The following is an 18389-nucleotide window of genomic DNA, read 5'->3' as shown; positions in this document are numbered from 1 at the left end:
TCGATCCCGGGTCTCCAAGATCACACCCCAGGCCGCAGGCGGCGCCAAACCGCTGCGCCACCGGGGCTGCCCTAATACAGAATTTTAAAAGATAGTCCCAATTTTGTCCAATTGTCCCCAGTAAGTCTTCACAATCTAGAAGAACCACTATTATGGTGTTAAACCACACCTCCCGCATTATCTAGATCTGTTTCTGCAAGTTTCAGATTAGAAAACAGTTGCCACTATGGTTGATAATGGCATGTACTGCTGGTGCCGTCTCGTAGGTCTGTTTGTTGTTGCTGGAGATATGTCATATAATACTTTGCGTCTCTCTCCTATTAGAGGCAAGAGCAGGCTACAGAAGACAATGCTGGTGTACCTATTGGCCCACACCTCTCACTTGCATATGAAGACAAACAGATTCTGGAAGATGCTGCTGCTTTGATTATCCACCACGTGAAGAGGCAGACAGGCATTCAGAAGGAGGACAAGTATAAAATCAAGCAAATTATGCATCACTTCATTCCAGATCTGCTCTTTGCTCAGAGAGGTGATCTCTCGGATGTGGAGGAAGAGGAAGAAGAAGAGATGGATGTAGATGAAGCCACAGGGGCAGCTAAGAAGCACAATGGTGTTGGGGGCAGTCCCCCAAAGTCCAAGCTACTGTTTAGTAACACAGCAGCTCAGAAGTTACGAGGGATGGATGAAGTGTACAACCTTTTCTATGTTAATAACAACTGGTATATCTTTATGCGACTGCACCAGATCCTCTGCTTGCGGCTCTTGCGGATTTGTTCCCAAGCTGAACGGCAAATTGAAGAAGAAAACCGAGAGAGAGAGTGGGAACGGGAAGTGCTGGGCATAAAACGAGACAAGAGTGACAGCCCTGCCATCCAGCTGCGTCTCAAAGAACCTAGTGAGTGGCTTAGGCTCTTGGTTTCTGACAATGTGAGGAATTGGGGGCCCTCAGAGCCGAATTAGACTCAAGACCGCTTTCTTTTAGACATATAGAGCATGGGCAGGCAGGCCTAAGAGCCTGACCAGGGTTCAGATCCTAGCTTGGCAATTGATTGGGTGTGTGACCTTACTTGAGCTCCCCATCCTGCGTGCCTGTAAAATGGAGGTGCTCCTTTATACTTTGTGGGTTTGTTGGGAGAATTGGGGAAAGTATGCAGAGCACCCTGTGCAGTGCTAGGATCATGGACGTTCATTGGCTGCTACCATGGACACCTGGGGAGGGGCTGGCAGTTGTCATCAGTTTCCCAAATGGCAGATCTTTGGTGTTTTGCAGAGTGTATTCAAGGACAGGGTGGGACTCAAATGTCACAGTCCTTTCTGCTTCATGACAGAATATAAATTCCTAGTTCATGCCTAACAGATGCAGATTTTCTTAGATATGTTTGGGCAAGACTTTAGCCACTGGGGTCCATGGCTCTTAATAAATAGAAATAGTTTATGGAAAGGAGATTGGAAGTCAAGAGATGGTGTGAGAGAGCAGATCAGACAGGACAAGAATGAAGATAGCAGAGGAAAAGGAAAATAAATGCAAACTGAGGAAGCCACTACATGCTTTACATAATTCTAATTCTCTGTTGCCTGCTTCTAGATAATATAAATTACGTGTTTGAGCTGTGAGCCAAAAACTTTTTTCATGGAGCCTTTCTTCTGTGCCGTAGAAGAAACAGCCAGTCTGTGGAGTGGATTATTTTATTTTACTTTATTTTATTTTATTATTTATTTAGATTATATTTATTTATTCATGAAAGAGACACAGAGAGAGGAAGAGACACAGGCAGAGGGAGAAGCAGGCTCTATGCAGGGAGCCGATGTGGGACTCGATCCTGGGGCTCCAGGATCAGGCCCGGGGCTAAAGGCTGGCACTAAACCGTTGAGCCACCCAGGTGCCCCTGGATTATCTTTTAAAAACTGTTTAAAACAGTTGCTGATGTAAGAAAACCCATGTGTGGCCCTAACTTCCTATCTGCTGAAGAGCTAGTGACACTGGATATTAATGTTAAAAACCTTTATTTTGATAATCCTAACCTGAGAGAGACAGCTTTTGGATCTCAGGGTGGTGGTTCCATCTGCTTATGTAGAAATGAGAGCAAATGGCTTAATCCTGTCTTGACCACTGACTCAACCTGATTTGAGGCTTACATTGTTGGGTCTTGAACAGTGACACCAAGCCTTGCACTGATTATAGCTCATGCGCACAAGTCTGGCTTAAAGCTCCTAGCTTTATTCTGGCATAAGGGCATCTGTCTAAGTAGTACAGCCCGTGCCTTTGCTATGGGGTCTGAAGAGGTGATACTCTGATGGAAGTTAAGCCGGTTGCTTTTAAACCATTTTGTATGTCCTTGATGAACTCATCAAACTTGAAATAAATGGAGATGGACTTAGCTTTTGCTCTCAGCCTGTTTTCTCTGTATAGGCTACAAACAGAGTCAGATGTTAGGGACTAAGAATTCTTATACTTTTCTTTTTTTCCAGTTTAGTGAACTTTTTTTATTTTTAAAATGATATTTATTTATTTGAGAGAGAGAGGCAGAGGGAGAAGGAGAAGCAGACTCCCTGCTGAGCAGGTAGCCCGACATGGGGCTCCACCCCAGAACTCTGGGATCATGACCTGAGCTGAAGGCAGACACTTAACTGAGTGGACCACCCTGGCACCCCTCGCTGAGTGAACTTTTTTTTTTTTTAAGATTTTATTTATTCATGAGAGACACACAGAGGGGGGCAGAGACACAGGCAGAGGAAGAAGCAGGCTTCTTGCAGGGAGCCTGATGCAGGACTCGATCCCAGGACCCTGGGGTCATGCCCTGAGCCAGAGGCAGATGCTCAACCCCAGGAGCCACCCAGGCACCCCTGGTGAACTTCTTCTTAAGGTGCAACATACGTACAGAAAAATATACAAATCCAAATTGTATAGCTCAGTGAATTTTTACAAAGTGAACACACCTGTGTAACCTGTACCTGGATCAAATATGACCAATACCCAGTGGCCCCCTCATGCCCCCGTCTTGATTGCCAGCACCAGAGATCAGTAAATACTTCTTACAGAAGCTAAAGGCAGAGTCCTTTCATGCTTCCTTTTGCACTCTGCTAGTTGCCAAATGTTTAACAACTGATAAGATTCTAGCTGCTGGTTGAAGTGATTCATGTGCAGCAAGTAAAGATCGTTTAATGTAATTTGTGAAGTACAATGTTGGGAATCCATTTTTAAACAGAAGGACTTTGACAAATGTAGATTACTTCATTATTCATAGGGGATTTAATTTGGGTTCCTATTTCTCTGTTCCTGAGAGGTTTCCCAGGGCTCGAGTGTGGTGCTGTCTGCCTTTTCTCATCAGCACTTTATGCTTCATTGAAATAGCTTTATGAGCAAGTGACCCATGTGAGGAATGCTCTCTGCAGGCTGGGAGGCCAGGTTCCTCTCTCAGCAGGAGAGCCAGCAACTTTATGAAGAAACTTCTTCCCTGGGATGTTCTGCTCTCCTGTCAAGCAGAGCCCCACGGTACCGTAATGATGTGTCTTTTTGGCATGGACACAGCGTTAGAGCCCCTGTTAAAGTTACAGGGTCACTCTTGTCTGAGAGACCGCACTGGCCATTGTAGCCACCTGTCAGATTTCATCACTGCCTGCGGCAGATTGAGTGTGTGTGTTTGAATACCTAGGGCTTGTTCTTGCAGTTGCTCTTTAGGCCAGCTGCAGGATCTTGCCCTGCCCTCTCCTCCGACCTTCTCGAGCAGCATAAAGCCTCACCTCTCCCATCTCTCCCACAGTGGATGTTGACGTAGAAGATTATTACCCAGCTTTCCTGGACATGGTGCGGAGCCTGCTAGATGGCAACATAGACTCGTCACAGTACGAAGATTCTCTGAGAGAGATGTTCACCATTCATGCCTACATTGCCTTCACCATGGACAAACTAATCCAGAGCATTGTCAGACAGGTGAGGGCACAGTGGAGGCTGGGTTTGGTGAGGGAAGAAGTACTTTCCTCAAAATGGATGAAGGAAAGAGAAAAGGCCAGATTTCTGTTGGAGGAAAAAGGGCAGTTTGCTCACACAATGGTGTTTATGGACATCCGACTCTCGAGGCAAGGGGGAGGTCAACGTGATGTCGGATCTGTCCTGTTAACAGAGTGGGAGTACTTCAGCCGCTAAATTGACTCCTTTGCTCTGCTCGGGAGGCCCTCACAGTTGCATGAGCCCACCGCCGACCCAAGGCGTCACCTCGTCCCTGCTGCCTACCCGTAGAGCGAGCATTGGTGCTGGCCCAGCCCCTAACCTTATCTCCCAGCGGGGAACTCTCCCCGGTAACGCTTCCACTTCTGTAGGTGTTGGTAATTCTGTGTGCTTTCCTCATTTAATATTTGAAGTTCTTTTTTGCAGGAAGGGTTTCATACATCTTTTATAGTACTGTGTCTACCTCTTTATCTGAGGTTTCGCTGGACTTAGATTTGTGGTTGATTTTGTGGTTTGTGCCTGTAGCCACCCTGTGAGTTTGTAAATATGTTCTTTAAGGCAATGATCATTTTAACAGCAAATACATAGTCAGGTTTCCACTCTTTTTGCCTTGAGTTCTGAATTTCAGAAAGGATCATAATGTATTATTGTTGTGTCACTTTAGAGTGTGAAAACTTGACAAAGAAAATTTTATTTTTTTAAGATTTTATTTATCTGACAGAGAGCATGAGCGGGGGGAGGGGCAGAGGCAGAAAGAGAAGCAGACTGCCTGCTGAGCAGGGAGACCGAGGCAGGGCTCAATCCCAGGAACCCGGGATTATGACCTGCGCCAAAGGTAGACATTTAACCAACTGAGCCCCCGGACGAAGAAAACTTTGAGAGTCCTCATTGCCACTGTGGGGGAAAAAACTTGTTGCTCAGTGTTTTCTTGGAGTAAAATATGGAATTCTTTGCAAAGTACCCAGGCTTTTGCCTTGAGTTTGGAAGGACTCCTGGCTCTGTGCCCTTGCACAGGATCTACTCAGTCCAGGAAGAACACTTCATATAACTGAATCTTGACATCTTCATGAAGGTTGTCAGGTGTTCAGTTTTTTTCCTGAAAGTCGAAGTTAAGAGGCCTTCCCAGTTGAAATCATTGTATGGGTACAAGCAGCTAAGGTCATCATTTTGAGAGACTGATCCCTATTAACACCCCCTAAATACATATAAAATAAAGATTCCAGTTATCATGTGCTTTTTTCTAGCTGCTGCAGCTAGAAATAGTCTTTCCTACTGCCAGCATAGCAGCTGTAAAAATCCAGTAAAATTAACTTTTTCAAAAACCAAATACAGGTTTATAAACATAAGATACAATTAATCCATTTATTTATTTCAATTAATCCATTTATTAGAAGCTCCTGGTTATGATTTTGAGTAATACATAATATCTAATCTTTTTTTAAAAAACAGGTTTTGTTCAGAAACCGAAATACAGTGTCTTTTTTTTTTTTTTTTAAGATTTTATTTATTTATTTGAGACACACACACGAAGGGCAGAGGGAGAGAGAATCTTAAGCAGACTCCACACAGCATGGAGCCCGAGTCAGGGATTGATCCCACAATCATGCGATCACATTCTGAGCCAAAATCAAGAGTTAGACACTTAACTGACAGCCACCTAGGCATCCCTGCCACCCAGTGTTTTTAGAACATATGTTCATGCTTTGCATCTTAACTCCTCGATTAGAGGCATATCTTCTCTCATTCTCATCTTGATTGATATTCTCCCAGAGTTCATTGCTGACTGGAGGTAGAACATATATTTTCAAGGTCAAGCCATACATTTACCTTTTCCAGAGTACAGTTGATGGTTGAACAACAGGGCTTTGAATTGTGCTGGTCCACTTACATGTGGATTCTTTTCAGATATAGCACAGCACTGGAAATATATTTTCCTTATTAATAGTACTTTCTAGCTTTATTATAAAAATATGATTTATAATACATGTAACATACTTAATATTCGTTCACTGAGTGTTTATGTTATCAGTAAGGCTTATGGTCACTAGTAGGCTATTATAGTTAGGTTTTTAGGGAGTCAAAAGTTATATGCAGATTTTTGACTATATGGAGGTTTAGTGCCCTTAATCCTCACGTTGTTCAAGGATCAACTGTAGTTTAATAGGGATTTGTCTTAACAGGCAGTCTCACAGATGTCCAGTATAGAACTCAGAAAATGGATAATGTAGGGATTAGACTGGGAAGGTTTTTTTTCCTCTCTCGCATGCCCTCTTTCTGGAAATCTGCTTCATTCTCATTCTTCTCTCTGTAGATGGAAGTTTGGCTACATACCCAAGGCTTCTCTAGCCCCCTGGGGCTTTGGCTTGCCATGGCAGTGCCAGTGGCCTCAGCATTGTTTGACCTTTCCATCTAGATGCTCCTCTGTAAAAAGTCTACTAAACACATTCATTATGTCATTTCAAAACAGCAGGAGGGAAAATCTGAGCAGCCTTGCTTGGGAGCATGCGCTGTCCAGTTGTCTCTGATAGGGCTGCCCTTTTCAAAGACTCTAGGAGGGGCCACATATCTAAGAGGGGTGGATGGGGAGTCAGTGGCATGGTCCACCTCAGCAAGAAGGTCTTAAGCAGAAGTGTCTACATGGTAGGGACCATACTTTAGATACACTTTTTTTACACTGCTTCCCCCCCCCAACCCCTCCCCTTAAACACTATATCTTAAGCTTTTTCCTATGTTACCAGGCGTATGTTATCATAGGCATTATTTTAATGGATGCATTAGAACCCATTGTCTGGACTAATTGTAATTTAACATCTCCAGTTGCTGGCCTTTTCTACCACTGTCAGATCAGTCACCCTTCTGACCTTGTACTGTGTCCATTTATCTACAAATACACATACTTGTCATTTAAGACTTTTTTAAATGTTAAAAATAAGTAGTTGTCATAGTTACTAGCACTTCAAAAAGGATGTATCTTCCTAAAAATAGAATGGCTTAGTGGTTTTTGAGAATTTTAAAGTAAAATAGACATTGATATTGCAGTTAACATTTTGCTTTCTTCTTGTATATATTTTTTACATTCTCTGGCATTTTTATGAGTAAAGTTTCATTTGAAGGAATTTTTATTCCGTAATAGAAATATAGTCGTGACCTATGAGAATGGAAACTCTAAAAGGTTCAACTTTCTAGTCATCAGATAGTTAAGAACATAGTCGCAATAATTAACAACAGTCAGTCGTGACTGGCTTGTGTTGAAGGTGAGTCAATTAACATTTACAATTTAAGTATGATATTTTTATCAGATGCAGAAAAATAAGCAATATATTAAAAAGAGTACTGGCCTAGGGGTCAGGAAGCATGAATATTAGTCCTAACTCTGTTCCTTCAGCTGAGAACCCCTGGGTAAGTGATTTAACATCCAATTCTTAAATACCTTGTGAGTTTCAGATTTTGTACTTGGGTTGGGAATATAGATAGACACGAATCTTATCTTTCATGGTTCTCCAGGGGCCCTGCCCTCACCTTGGCACACAGTGAGTGTTCTCATCCAAAATGGAAATTTGTCTTCTGTGTAACAGGGCACTCTTCCCAGGGTAGTTGTGTAGATCAAATGAGAATGTGTATAAAAGCAAGCTGTAAATGGCAAAAAAAAAAAAAAAAAAAAGCACCGTAAAAACAGGAAGCTATGAGAATTTTCTTTCACGTAAAAAAATTTTTTTTACAGTTCCTTAGAACTTTAATCAGCACACTAACATGAGCTGCCTGTGGTTTTGCTTTTAAACAGATAGGAAAGCTCTACTCATGGACCAGTGATACTGTTGAAGATTTAGGCTTAGTTACTCTCCAAGAATATAAAATACTGGTTTTGTGTGATTTCATTTTCTAAAATAACCCACCGAAAAACTGTTTGAGCTGAATAACCGAAACTATCAAAGGAAGGGTGAGTGTCTGACAGGGAGAAGTATTTTCTTGGTTCACTGATGATTTACCTTTGCTTGATTCCAGCTGCAGCACATCGTGAGTGATGAGATCTGTGTGCAGGTGACTGACCTTTATCTGGCGGAAAACAATAATGGGGCCACCGGAGGCCAGCTGAACACGCAGACTTCCAGGAGTCTCCTGGAATCAACATATCAGCGGAAGGCTGAGCAACTCATGTCAGATGAGAATTGCTTTAAGGTGAGAGTTACTCGTGTAGACAAGGACCATACTGGTGACAGTATAAGTTGTTGGAACTATCTCCATGAGAAATCAAAGCCGTACCAGCATACTTTGATCCAGTGATTCTGCTCCTGGAATTCCTTAGAGTTCATGTGAGCTCACTGGAGGGAATGAAAAACATGGAAAAGTGGAAGTCTCCATGGGAAGCCTGTTACTTTCTTGCCTTTTATAATTTTGTATTCTGCCTTTTTCTCTTTGAATATTTTGTTATAGTATAATGCTTTGTGAATATTATAATGCTTGGTTTAAAAATGTTAATACAGAGGGGCACCTGGCTGGCTCATTCAGAAGAGCATGTAACCCTTGATGTCGGGGTCATGAGTTTGAGCCCCACACTGGAGGTGGAGATTACTTAAAAAAAAATACTTAAATAAATAAAAATGCTAATACATGTAATCCATGATCATTGTAAGAAAGAGAAAATGGAGAAAAAAAAATATCACCCATAGTGCTTCCCAGAAATAATTACTGATGACATTTTTAGGCTTTTCTGTGTTTTTATAGGATTTGAAAGAGGGTATACTGAGCAAAATGGTCTAAGTTATTTTGCTCAATTAACAATACCTGGATTTTCATCTCTTCATGACTATTTGATATTTTATAGAAAATTAGGACTGCCTTACTGCCTTGTTGGGCATTTAGGTTGTTTCCATTTTTCACTGTTACTTTGCTGTCATTGCTAGTTACTAAAAACAAATAGTTGGGAACAACCTAGATGTCCGACCGGCTGTGGGAATGGTTAATAGAAGCCTATTGTGTGAATACCAGGTAGCATATTTTGCAGCCCTTAAGAGTTAAGTATAAATTATAAAAATACTGAAGCAAATAAAAGGATACAAAACTATGGGTACTATGATTACAGCTGTGTAATGAATATATGTGATTGAACAAAACTGGTATGTATTTACATAAGGATGGGTTCCAGTGGCCCAGAATAAGGTTTGTAGTTGGCCAAACAGAGAGAACTAATATATCCTTACTGGATATTTCACATATACTTAAATTATCTGACCCCAAATCGTCTACTTAGTTGCCTGCTTCAGCTTTTAGCTATTTCTTTAGTTTCTTTTTTTTTTTTTTTTTAAGATGTTATTTATTTATTCATGAGAGACACAGTGGGGTGGGGCAGCAGAGACACAGGCAGAGGGAGAAGCAGGCTCCATGCAAGGAGCCCGACGCGGGACTTGATCCCAGGTCTCCAGGATCACACCCTGGGCTGAAGGCAGGCACCAAACTGCTGAGCCACCCAGGGATCCCCTATTTCTTTAGTTTCTAATCCATCACTTACACTGTTTGCAGTACAGAAGACATTTCCTAAGCTTATCAGGTTTTTGTTGTGTTTTTTCTTCGGGGTTCTGAAAGTGTTTGTTAGAAGTTAGAAGTGTTGTTTGGTGGTGAGCAGAATTACCATCCCCACCCACAATGACTTAACAATGCATTACATTGTGTGGTGAAGGCTGATGAAGGAATGGGTAGACTCACCCTATGGATAAGAGTAGTTTTCAGGGGACGCCTGGGTGTCTCAGTGGTTGAGCGTCTGCGTTCAGCTCAGGGCATGATCCCGGAGACCCGGAATCGAGTCCCACGTCAGGCTCCCTGCGTGGAGCCTGCTTCTCCCTCTGCTTGTGTCTCTGCCTCTCTTTCTCTCTGTCTCATGAATAAATAAATAAAATCTTAAAAAAAAAAAAAGAATAGTTTTTAGACTGGCACAGGGAATAGCATGTACAAAGTCTTAGTAACCAGAAAAATTACGTCACATCAGTGATCCTTTAAAATGTTCACATGGAAAACAAAATTCGATACTATTAACATTAAGCTAAGCATAAGTAGCCCTTCAGAACTCCTGCCCACCCCTGAGCCCCAGCCTCCTCTTCATTTTGTTTCTGTGTACATCCTATACTGCTTTTTATTTAATTAATTTATTTAAGATTTTATTTATTCATGAGAGACACAGATGCAGAGACACAGGCAGAGGGAGAAGCAAGCTCCCAATAGGGAGCCCGATGCAGGACTCAATCCCAGGACCTAGGATCATGACGTGAGCCAAAGGCAGATGCTCAACTACTGAGCCACCCAGGCGTCCTTTGTATACAGCTTTTAAAAAACTCAGTTATGTTTAACTGTGTATACATTCTTTTTTTTTAAGATTTTATTTATTCATGAGAGACACAGAGAAAGAGAGAGGCACAGGCACAGGCAGAGAGAGAAGCAGGCTCCATGCAGGGAACCCGATGTGGGACTCGATCCTGGGACCCCAGGATCACACCCTGGGCTGAAGGCAGACACACTCAACCACTCAGCCACCCAGGCGGTCCCATATGTGTATCCATTCAGACCTTCTTCTGTTGCCTTTACATACATACATGTGTATACGTGGAAATAAATATTAGGCTGCAGATTCTATATCATGCTTTTTTCACTTAGTATGGCTTAGAATTTCTGTTTTGCTTTATATAGGTCCAGCCCTTTTTTTCAACTGCTTTGTCATACTTAAGAGTTAAAAATGTACCATAGTTTAAAAATATACCATAGTTTAAAAAAAAAAATCTTTATAAGGACATCCCAGTGGCTCAATTAGGCGATTTTTTTTTTTTTTTTTTTTTTTTTTCAATTAGGCATTTGAGTCTTGCTTGTTTTTGGCTCAGGACATGATCTTGGGCTTGTGAGATTGAGCCCCAAGTCAGATACCACATCTGCTTGAGATTCTCTCTCTTCCTCCGTCCCTCCCGCCATTTGCCCCCCCCCCCCCCCCCCCCCCCAAATAAAGATCATTCCCTTCAGGGTGAACATTTAAACAATTCCCATCATTTACTTTCTCAAGTAGTGCTGCATCCTAGTGCTTATATCCTAGTGTACATGTGTTGGTAGTATTTGAGGTAGAGACAAATGAAATCACAGGGTGAAAGGATGTGTGTATATTAAATTTTAAATAAATAAATATATAGACATATATTCTTTTAATCTTTGTTTTAAGTTCCATACCCAACGTGGGGCTTGAACTCATAACCTTGAGATCACAAGTCACATGCTTCTCCGCCAACTGAACTAGCCAAGTGCCCCTGAATGTTACATTAAAAAAAATTTTTTTTTAATTTACTTATTCATAAGAGACAGAGAGGCAGAGGGAGAGGGAGAAGCAGGCTCCATGTGTGGGACTCGATCCCAGGACTCCAGGATCACGCCCTGGGCCGAACGCAGGTGCTAAACCACTGAGCCACCGGGGGTCCCCTTGAATGTTACATTTTAATGGAGACCGCTGTTTCACTCTCTACAGCCACAGGCTATGTACACTAGTGTGCACTTTTCTTTTTTTAAAGATTTTATGTACTTGTTTTTGTTTTGAGAGAGAGTATGCAAGCAGGGGCAAGAGCAGAGGGAGAGAGAAATTCTCTTGATGCAGGGCTCTATCTCCTGACCCTGAGATCATGATCTGAGTGAAATCCAGAGCCTGATGCTCAACTGAGCAAGCCCCCTTCGCTCCCCTAGGATGCACTTTCGTAAGAGCATTTATTTCCCCATCCTTAGTCAACACCGGTGTTATCAAACTTTTGTATTTTGACCCTTTGGGTGGCACGTTATTCTAATTCATATTTCTCCATTCTATACCATTGACCATTTCTGTTTCCTTTTCTGTATATTGCTTATTCATATCCTTCACCCTGTGTTTGGGAGGGGTGTATAGCTCTTTTTGTATACTTCTAAAAATAGGGCTTTCTCTGGTGTGGTTTCTCTGAAATTTATTGGACTTCCCCTCTATTCTTCAGTGACCACCTGAGTGTCACTTGAGTGATGTGAAATCATTCTCAACTCACTGAGAAGCAATTGTTTATTCCCATAGTGTACTGTCCATGTCTCTAGAATGTACCTTGGTAGTCACCTTAGTTTTAATATAAATAATACCTGTTTATATTCCTTTTTTTTTTTAAGATTTTATTTATTCATGAGAGGCAGAGAGAGAGAGAGAGACAGAGACACAGGCAGAGGGAGAAGCAGGCTCCATGCAGGGAGCCGGACATGGGACTCCATCCCAGGTCTCCAGGATCACGTCCTGGGCCAAAGGTGGTGCTAAACTACTGAGCCACCTGGGCTGCCCATCCCACTGGATTTGAACTTTCAGGAAGATCAGTTTGGTAGCACTGAGTAAAGAGGAGTATGAAGAATCGGAGGTGTGTTCACAACTGGTGGCAGTTACCATTTGGGTGATGGTTGTGTGCAGTCAAGTAATGAAACTAGTCAAGACTTCTGCTTGCAGAATTGGGAGAGCCAGGGTAAACACATGTTAAAGGGCCTAACAAGCCAGGTGACAGGTGGAGGAGCCTTTTGGAGGTGAAATTAAGTTGCATTTTAAGTAGAGAGGAGACTATCTTCTCAGTATCACTTTAAAAATTGATTTCCTTAAGCAATAGGATAAATCTTGACACTAGGTCATCCTAGATCGGGTAGGGAGCAAATGTTTAGGGACAGTTTTGTTTCTTTTCTTTTCTCTTTTCTCTTTTTTCTTTCTCTTTCTCTTTCTCTTTCTCTTTCTCTTTCTCTTTCTCTTTCTCTTTCTCTTTCTCTTTCTCTTTCTCTCTCTCTGCCTGCCTGCCTTCCTTCCTTCCTTCCTTCCTTCCTTCCTTCCTTCCTTCCTTCCTTCCTGAGACACCCAGAAGCAGAGACACAAGCAGGCTCCCTATGGGGAGCCCGATGTGGGACTTGATCCCAGGACTCTGGGATCATGCCCTAAGCCAAATACAGCCAAAGACGTTCAGCCCCAGAGCCACCCAGGTGCCCTGAGACAGTTATTTTCAAATCTGTTTTGGAAGTAACTGTACTTATGTTGCATGTATTATGTTCTTTTCATGTTTTAAATTTTACTAGCATGTAGGAATTTTTAAAGCTTCTCTGGAAGAACTGGCTTCTAGTCCGGTTAACATATTGACCATGTGGCCTTGAAAAGTGAGAACTCGGGATCCCTGGGTGGCGCAGCGGTTTGGCGCCTGCCTTTGGCCCAGGGCGCAATTCTGGAGACCCGGGATCGAATCCCACGTCGGGCTCCCGGTGCATGGAGCCTGCTTCTCCCTCTGCCTGTGTCTCTGCCTCTCTCTCTCTCTCTGTGACTATCATAAATAAATAAAAATTAAAAAAAAAAAAAAAAGTGAGAACTCTGAATTTTAGATTTTTCCCTGTGTAAAATGAAGCAGGTTGAAATACTTGATTCTCAAGCTTCCTTCTGATCTTCTGCATGTGATCAGGACAGTGATCTTGTCTGCAGTAAGCTGTTAGGATAAGGGCATTGAGAATCTTGGGATTCTGACAGAGGTCTCACGTGCCACCACCATTTAATAGTTCTTTTGTGCAAAGCATGACTTGTTTTTGCCTTTAATCAGTGTGTTGCTTTCACATATGAATTTTTTATCATATAAATCATACAAATAATGTTAGAACTCAGAATTATAAGAACTTCAAATATGATTGATACTATTACAGCAGATCACTTGTTAATATATTGATGCTTTATGTTCCTTACACCATAGTGGATGTGATGCCTTGGGTATTTTATTTCATTATTTTATTTTATTACTTTATTATTTTATTTTAAGATTTTATTTTTAAGTAATCTCTACACCTAACATGGGGCTCAAACATACAATCAGGATATCAAGAGACACATGGTCTACCAAGTGAGCCAGGCACTGCCTTGCATGGTAGTCTTCATAGCAGTAGAATTGATTGCTGCTCTTGGGTGGGTTTGATGTTTTCTACTTCACTTTGGTATAAGAAGTTTCCTTTTCTTTCTTTCTTTCTTTCCTTCTTTCCTTTTCTTCCCTTCTCTTTTCTTTCATGCTATTGGCTTGTTAACGTTTTTGTATTAAGTTCAAGAAATGGGGAGATCCCTGGGTGGCTCAGCGGTTTGGTGCCTGCCTTCGGCCCAGGGTGTGATCCTGGAGTCCCGCGATCGAGTCCCACATCGGTCTCCCTGCATGGAGCCTGCTTCTCCCTCTGCCTGTGTCTCTGCCTCTCTCTCTGTCTCTCATGAATAAATAAATAAATCTAAAAAAAAAAAAAAAAGTTCCAGAAATGGAATTATTGGGTGAAATGGCATTGACATTTTATGGTTCTGGCTTTATGCCATATTTCTTTCCAATGAACAAAATAAGTTTAAAACACTCTTAAATTGATTATTGCTTCAGCTAATGCAAGGGGTATGAAGCATAAAATGGTGCTTTTTGCTCTAACCTTTCATTGTGCTGCTAGCAAGATTGGACTTTGCCTTTTTATAACCTGCCTCCTAAACTTTGGAGTACCTGCCTCATCTCTTCAGTTAAAGTGAAGTTTTATAACTTTATTGCCTCCCTACCTCCCAACCCTTGAGCAGCTAGTTTATAGCTTTGGAAATGGTCTTTTGTTTACACTCTGCTTCCTTATTTGCAGCTTATGTTTATTCAGAGCCAGGGCCAGGTTCAGCTGACCATTGAGCTCTTGGATACAGAAGAGGAAAACTCAGATGACCCTGTAGAAGCAGAGGTATGGACAAGTATATTGCAGAAACTGTGTGCTTAGAGAGCTGTCATATCCTGAGACTGCCTAGTTGATGGTCTTCTAGAAGGCCAAGACAGCCTCAGGCATGTTAAGAGTCAGAACCTGATGTTTAAAGTGCAGGCCATTCCAGCCATGTGTTCAACGGAAGGGAAGGGCTGCCTGGTGGTATATATTTAGGGTTCATGGCAGTCTTATTTAGCCATCAGGAAAGCCATCTCATGGTTGGCAGCCTTTCTATTTTTCTTCTAAAGTATAAGAAACAACAAAAGAGGTATCATCTGCCTGATATCAATGTTAATGAGAGATGCAAGCCATGTGTGGGATATTGAGGGGATATGGAAGGGAGATTGTTGTTCTGTGGGAATATTGACTCCTAGTTGCCAACTCTTTGAAAAATATTTTTGAGATGCCAGAAATCCAGATTTTAATGTGAAAGATACTGATTTTCAGACATTTGCCATTGTTTATTCTTTAACAAAACCCTCTGTGGGGAAATAAAACTTGTCAGTGAGCCAGTCTCTACCCCTTTCTGACTTTTGGTAACTTTTAAGTATCTCAGACAAACTTTGAGTTTTGTGACCTAACAGGATTTTAAAGCTGTGGGTCAGTACCAGGTAACAGCATGTTATTATGGAAAGATATTTTTGATGTTAAAATATAAAGGTTTCTGACATTTTAGTCCTAGAGCTTGCTAGACTTCCTAAGGAGGATGGAGTCCAGTTTCTGTTCACTCTCTTCATTCCCATTTTGTGTTTATAATCCTAGCGTTGGTCAGACTATGTGGAGCGATACATGAATTCTGATACTACCTCTCCTGAGCTTCGTGAGCATCTGGCACGGAAACCAGTGTTTCTCCCAAGGTGAGTGAACTGAGTCACATATTGGCAGTATATACTTGCACAGCGTTGAGGAACAGAAAGTTAAATGACTTTCAGATCCTTGGTTTTTGCTTACTCAGTTGGCTCTTCTGTCTGCTGAATAGCAAGGTCACTGAGGACACTAATTCAGGGTTTCTGTGGCTGTTATACCATGCGCTTACCTTGGATCATGTGCCAAAGCATCGGAGAATCCAGAGTTTTGAGAATTAGCAGTAACTTTCCTATATTGGTTAGGAGTGTGTGTCAGTCTCCAAACTTTGATGATTCACTAGGAAGAGACTCACAGGACTCAGCATGTAGTCATACTCACAGTGATGATTTATTACAGTGAAAGAATACAGAGCTAAATCAACAGGGGGAAAAGGCGTCTGTGACAAAGAGGAAGCCAGATGTAAGCTTCCAAGAGTCCTCTCCCATTGCAGCCACATGGGATGCTCTTAATTCCTCCCAGCAACAAATTATGACAATATGTTAAAATGCTATCTACCAGGGATGCCTGGGTGGCTCAGTGGTTGAGCATCTGCCTTTGGCTCAGGGCATGATCCTGGAGTCCCAGGATTGAGTCCCACATCAGGTTCTTTGCATGGAGCCTGCTTCTCCTCCCTCTGTCTGTCTGTCATGAATAAATAAATAAAATCTTTAAAATAAAATAAAATACTGTCTACCAGGGAAGACATTAGGAGACATTAGGACATTAGCTCATTAGGAGATTCAGTGCCAGGGTTTTTTATTGGGTGATAGTCATGTAGGCACTCTCTCCCTAGCACATACAAAATTCTAGACTCCCAGAAAGCAAATTTTCAGATTAAACCATATATTTATGTGAATAGTTTAGATACAGTGACCCACTTTTATTGCTTAGGGAATGGTGGCACCTCTCCCAAAATCCAGGATTCCAGAACCCAGCCAAGCAACAATCTTTAAAGCAGACTTTTCAAAAGATAGCAATCTTATCAAAAATAGTAAGATAACTAAGAATAAATGTAACCAAAGAGGTGAAAGACTCGTACTCTGAAAACTATAAAACATTGATGACAAAAGTTGAAGAAGACACAAAGAAGTGGAAAGACATTCCATGCTCATGGATTGGAAGAAGAAATATTGTAATGTCTATACTACCAATGCAATCTATGCATTTAATGCAATCCTTATCAAAATACCTCCAGCATTTTTCATAGACCTAGAACAAATAATCCTAAAATCTGTATGGAACCACAAAAGACCCTGAATAGCCAAACGGTTTTGAAAAAGGAAAGCAAAGCTGGAGGTATCATGACTCTAGACTTCAAAGTGTATTACAAAGCCGTAGTAATCAAAACTGTATGGTACTGGCACAAAAATTGGCACATAGATCAGTAGAACAGAATGGAAAATCTAGCAATAAACCCACGATTTATGTGGTCAATCTTTGACAAAGCAGGAAGAGAATATACAGTCTTTTCAACAAATGGTGCTGGGAAAACTAGTCAGCTACACGCAAAAGAATGAAACTGGACCACTCTCTTACACCATATACAAAAATAAATTTAAAATGGATTTTAAAGACCTACATGTGAGACCTGAAACTATAAAAATCCTAGAAGAGAACACAGGTAGTAATTTCTTTGACATCAGCTGTAGCAACATTTTTCTAGATCAGTCTCCCAAGGCAAGGGAAACAAAAGAAAAGTAAACTATTGGGACTTCATCAAAATAAAAAGCTCTGCACAGTGAAGGAAATAATCAACAAAACTAAAAAGCATCCTACGGAATGGGAGATTTGCAAATGACATATCTGATAAAGGGTTAGTATCCAAAATACATAGAGAACTTACACAACTCAATACCCTCTAAAACAAATAATCCAGTTAAAAATGGCAGGGGTGCCTGGGTGGCTCAGTCAGTAAAGCATCCAACTCTTGATTTCGGCTCAGGTCATGAAATCAAGCCCTGCATCTGGCTCCACTCTTAGTGGGGAATCAGCTTGAGATTTGTCTCTCTCTCTCCTTCTCCCTCCCTCCCACCCCTTTCATGCATGAATGTACACTCTCTCTCTCTCTCAAATCTTTAAAAAAAAGGGAGGGGCGGGGAGAAGACATGAACAGACATTGCTTCAAGGAAGACCTACAGATGGCCAAATGAAGTATGAAAAGATGCTCAACATCACTAATCCTCAGGGAAATGCAAATCAACACTGTAATGAGATATTGCCTTACACCTGTCAGAATGGCTAACAACAGAAACACACACCTCATGCTGCAAGGATGTGGAGAAAAAAGAACCCTCTTGCACTGTTGGTGGGAATGCAAATTGGTGTAGCTACTGTGGAAAACAGTAAAACAGTATGGAGGTTCCTCTAAAAGTTAAAAAATAGAGCTACCCTGTGATCATACTACTGGGTATTTACCCAAAGAATACAAAAACAGTAGGTCAGAGGGATACATGCACTCCTATGTTTATAGTGGCATTATCTGCAACAGCCAAGATATGGAAGCAGCCTAAGTGCTATTGATAGATGACTGGATAAGGAAGATGTGTGAGATGGAGATAGAAAAAATGGAGTATTATTCAGCCATAAGAAAGAATGAAATCTTGCCGTTTGCAACAATATGGGTGGAGCTAGAGTATTATGCTAAGTGAAATAAGAGAAAGATAAATACCATGATTTCACTTATATGTGGAATTTAAGAAACCAGCAAAGGGGAAAAGAAGACACAAACCAAGAAACACTCATTTAAATAGAGAACAGGGGATCCCTGGGTGGCTCAGTGGTTTAGCGCCTGCCTTTGGTCCAGGGCGTGATCCTGGAGTCCCGGGATCAATTCCCGCATTTGGCTCCCGGC

The 18389-nt window shown here is 41.6% G+C and overlaps 1 protein-coding gene and 1 long non-coding RNA gene across 4 annotated transcripts in view; one reads left to right on the top strand and one right to left on the bottom strand.

The window, feature by feature from the left end:
* LOC111093280 overlaps positions 1-9591 on the bottom strand; it is a 33621-nt gene extending 24030 nt beyond the window's left edge. Inside the window, exons 1-3 of the long non-coding RNA XR_005381890.1 lie at positions 9456-9591; positions 7936-8268; positions 7469-7579 (exon numbers count right to left, since the gene is read on the bottom strand). This is a non-coding gene — a long non-coding RNA (uncharacterized LOC111093280). The remainder of the gene's footprint in view (positions 1-7468; positions 7580-7935; positions 8269-9455) is intronic.
* Positions 1-18389, top strand: part of SIN3A (SIN3 transcription regulator family member A) — a 74917-nt gene that overhangs the window by 48127 nt on the left and 8401 nt on the right. For all 3 annotated transcript variants that reach the window (XM_038581035.1, XM_038581034.1, XM_038581033.1), the window contains 5 exons: positions 325-898; positions 3765-3934; positions 7952-8125; positions 14582-14674; positions 15455-15549. In XM_038581035.1, coding sequence (XP_038436963.1) covers positions 325-898; positions 3765-3934; positions 7952-8125; positions 14582-14674; positions 15455-15549 — 1106 coding nt within the window. The remainder of the gene's footprint in view (positions 1-324; positions 899-3764; positions 3935-7951; positions 8126-14581; positions 14675-15454; positions 15550-18389) is intronic.

This window comes from Canis lupus, chromosome 30, assembly GCF_011100685.1.
Source record: "Canis lupus familiaris isolate Mischka breed German Shepherd chromosome 30, alternate assembly UU_Cfam_GSD_1.0, whole genome shotgun sequence".
Lineage (NCBI taxonomy): Eukaryota > Metazoa > Chordata > Mammalia > Carnivora > Canidae > Canis > Canis lupus.
Note: the sequence above shows the minus strand (reverse complement) of the source record. Positions and strands in the feature narration are given on the sequence as shown.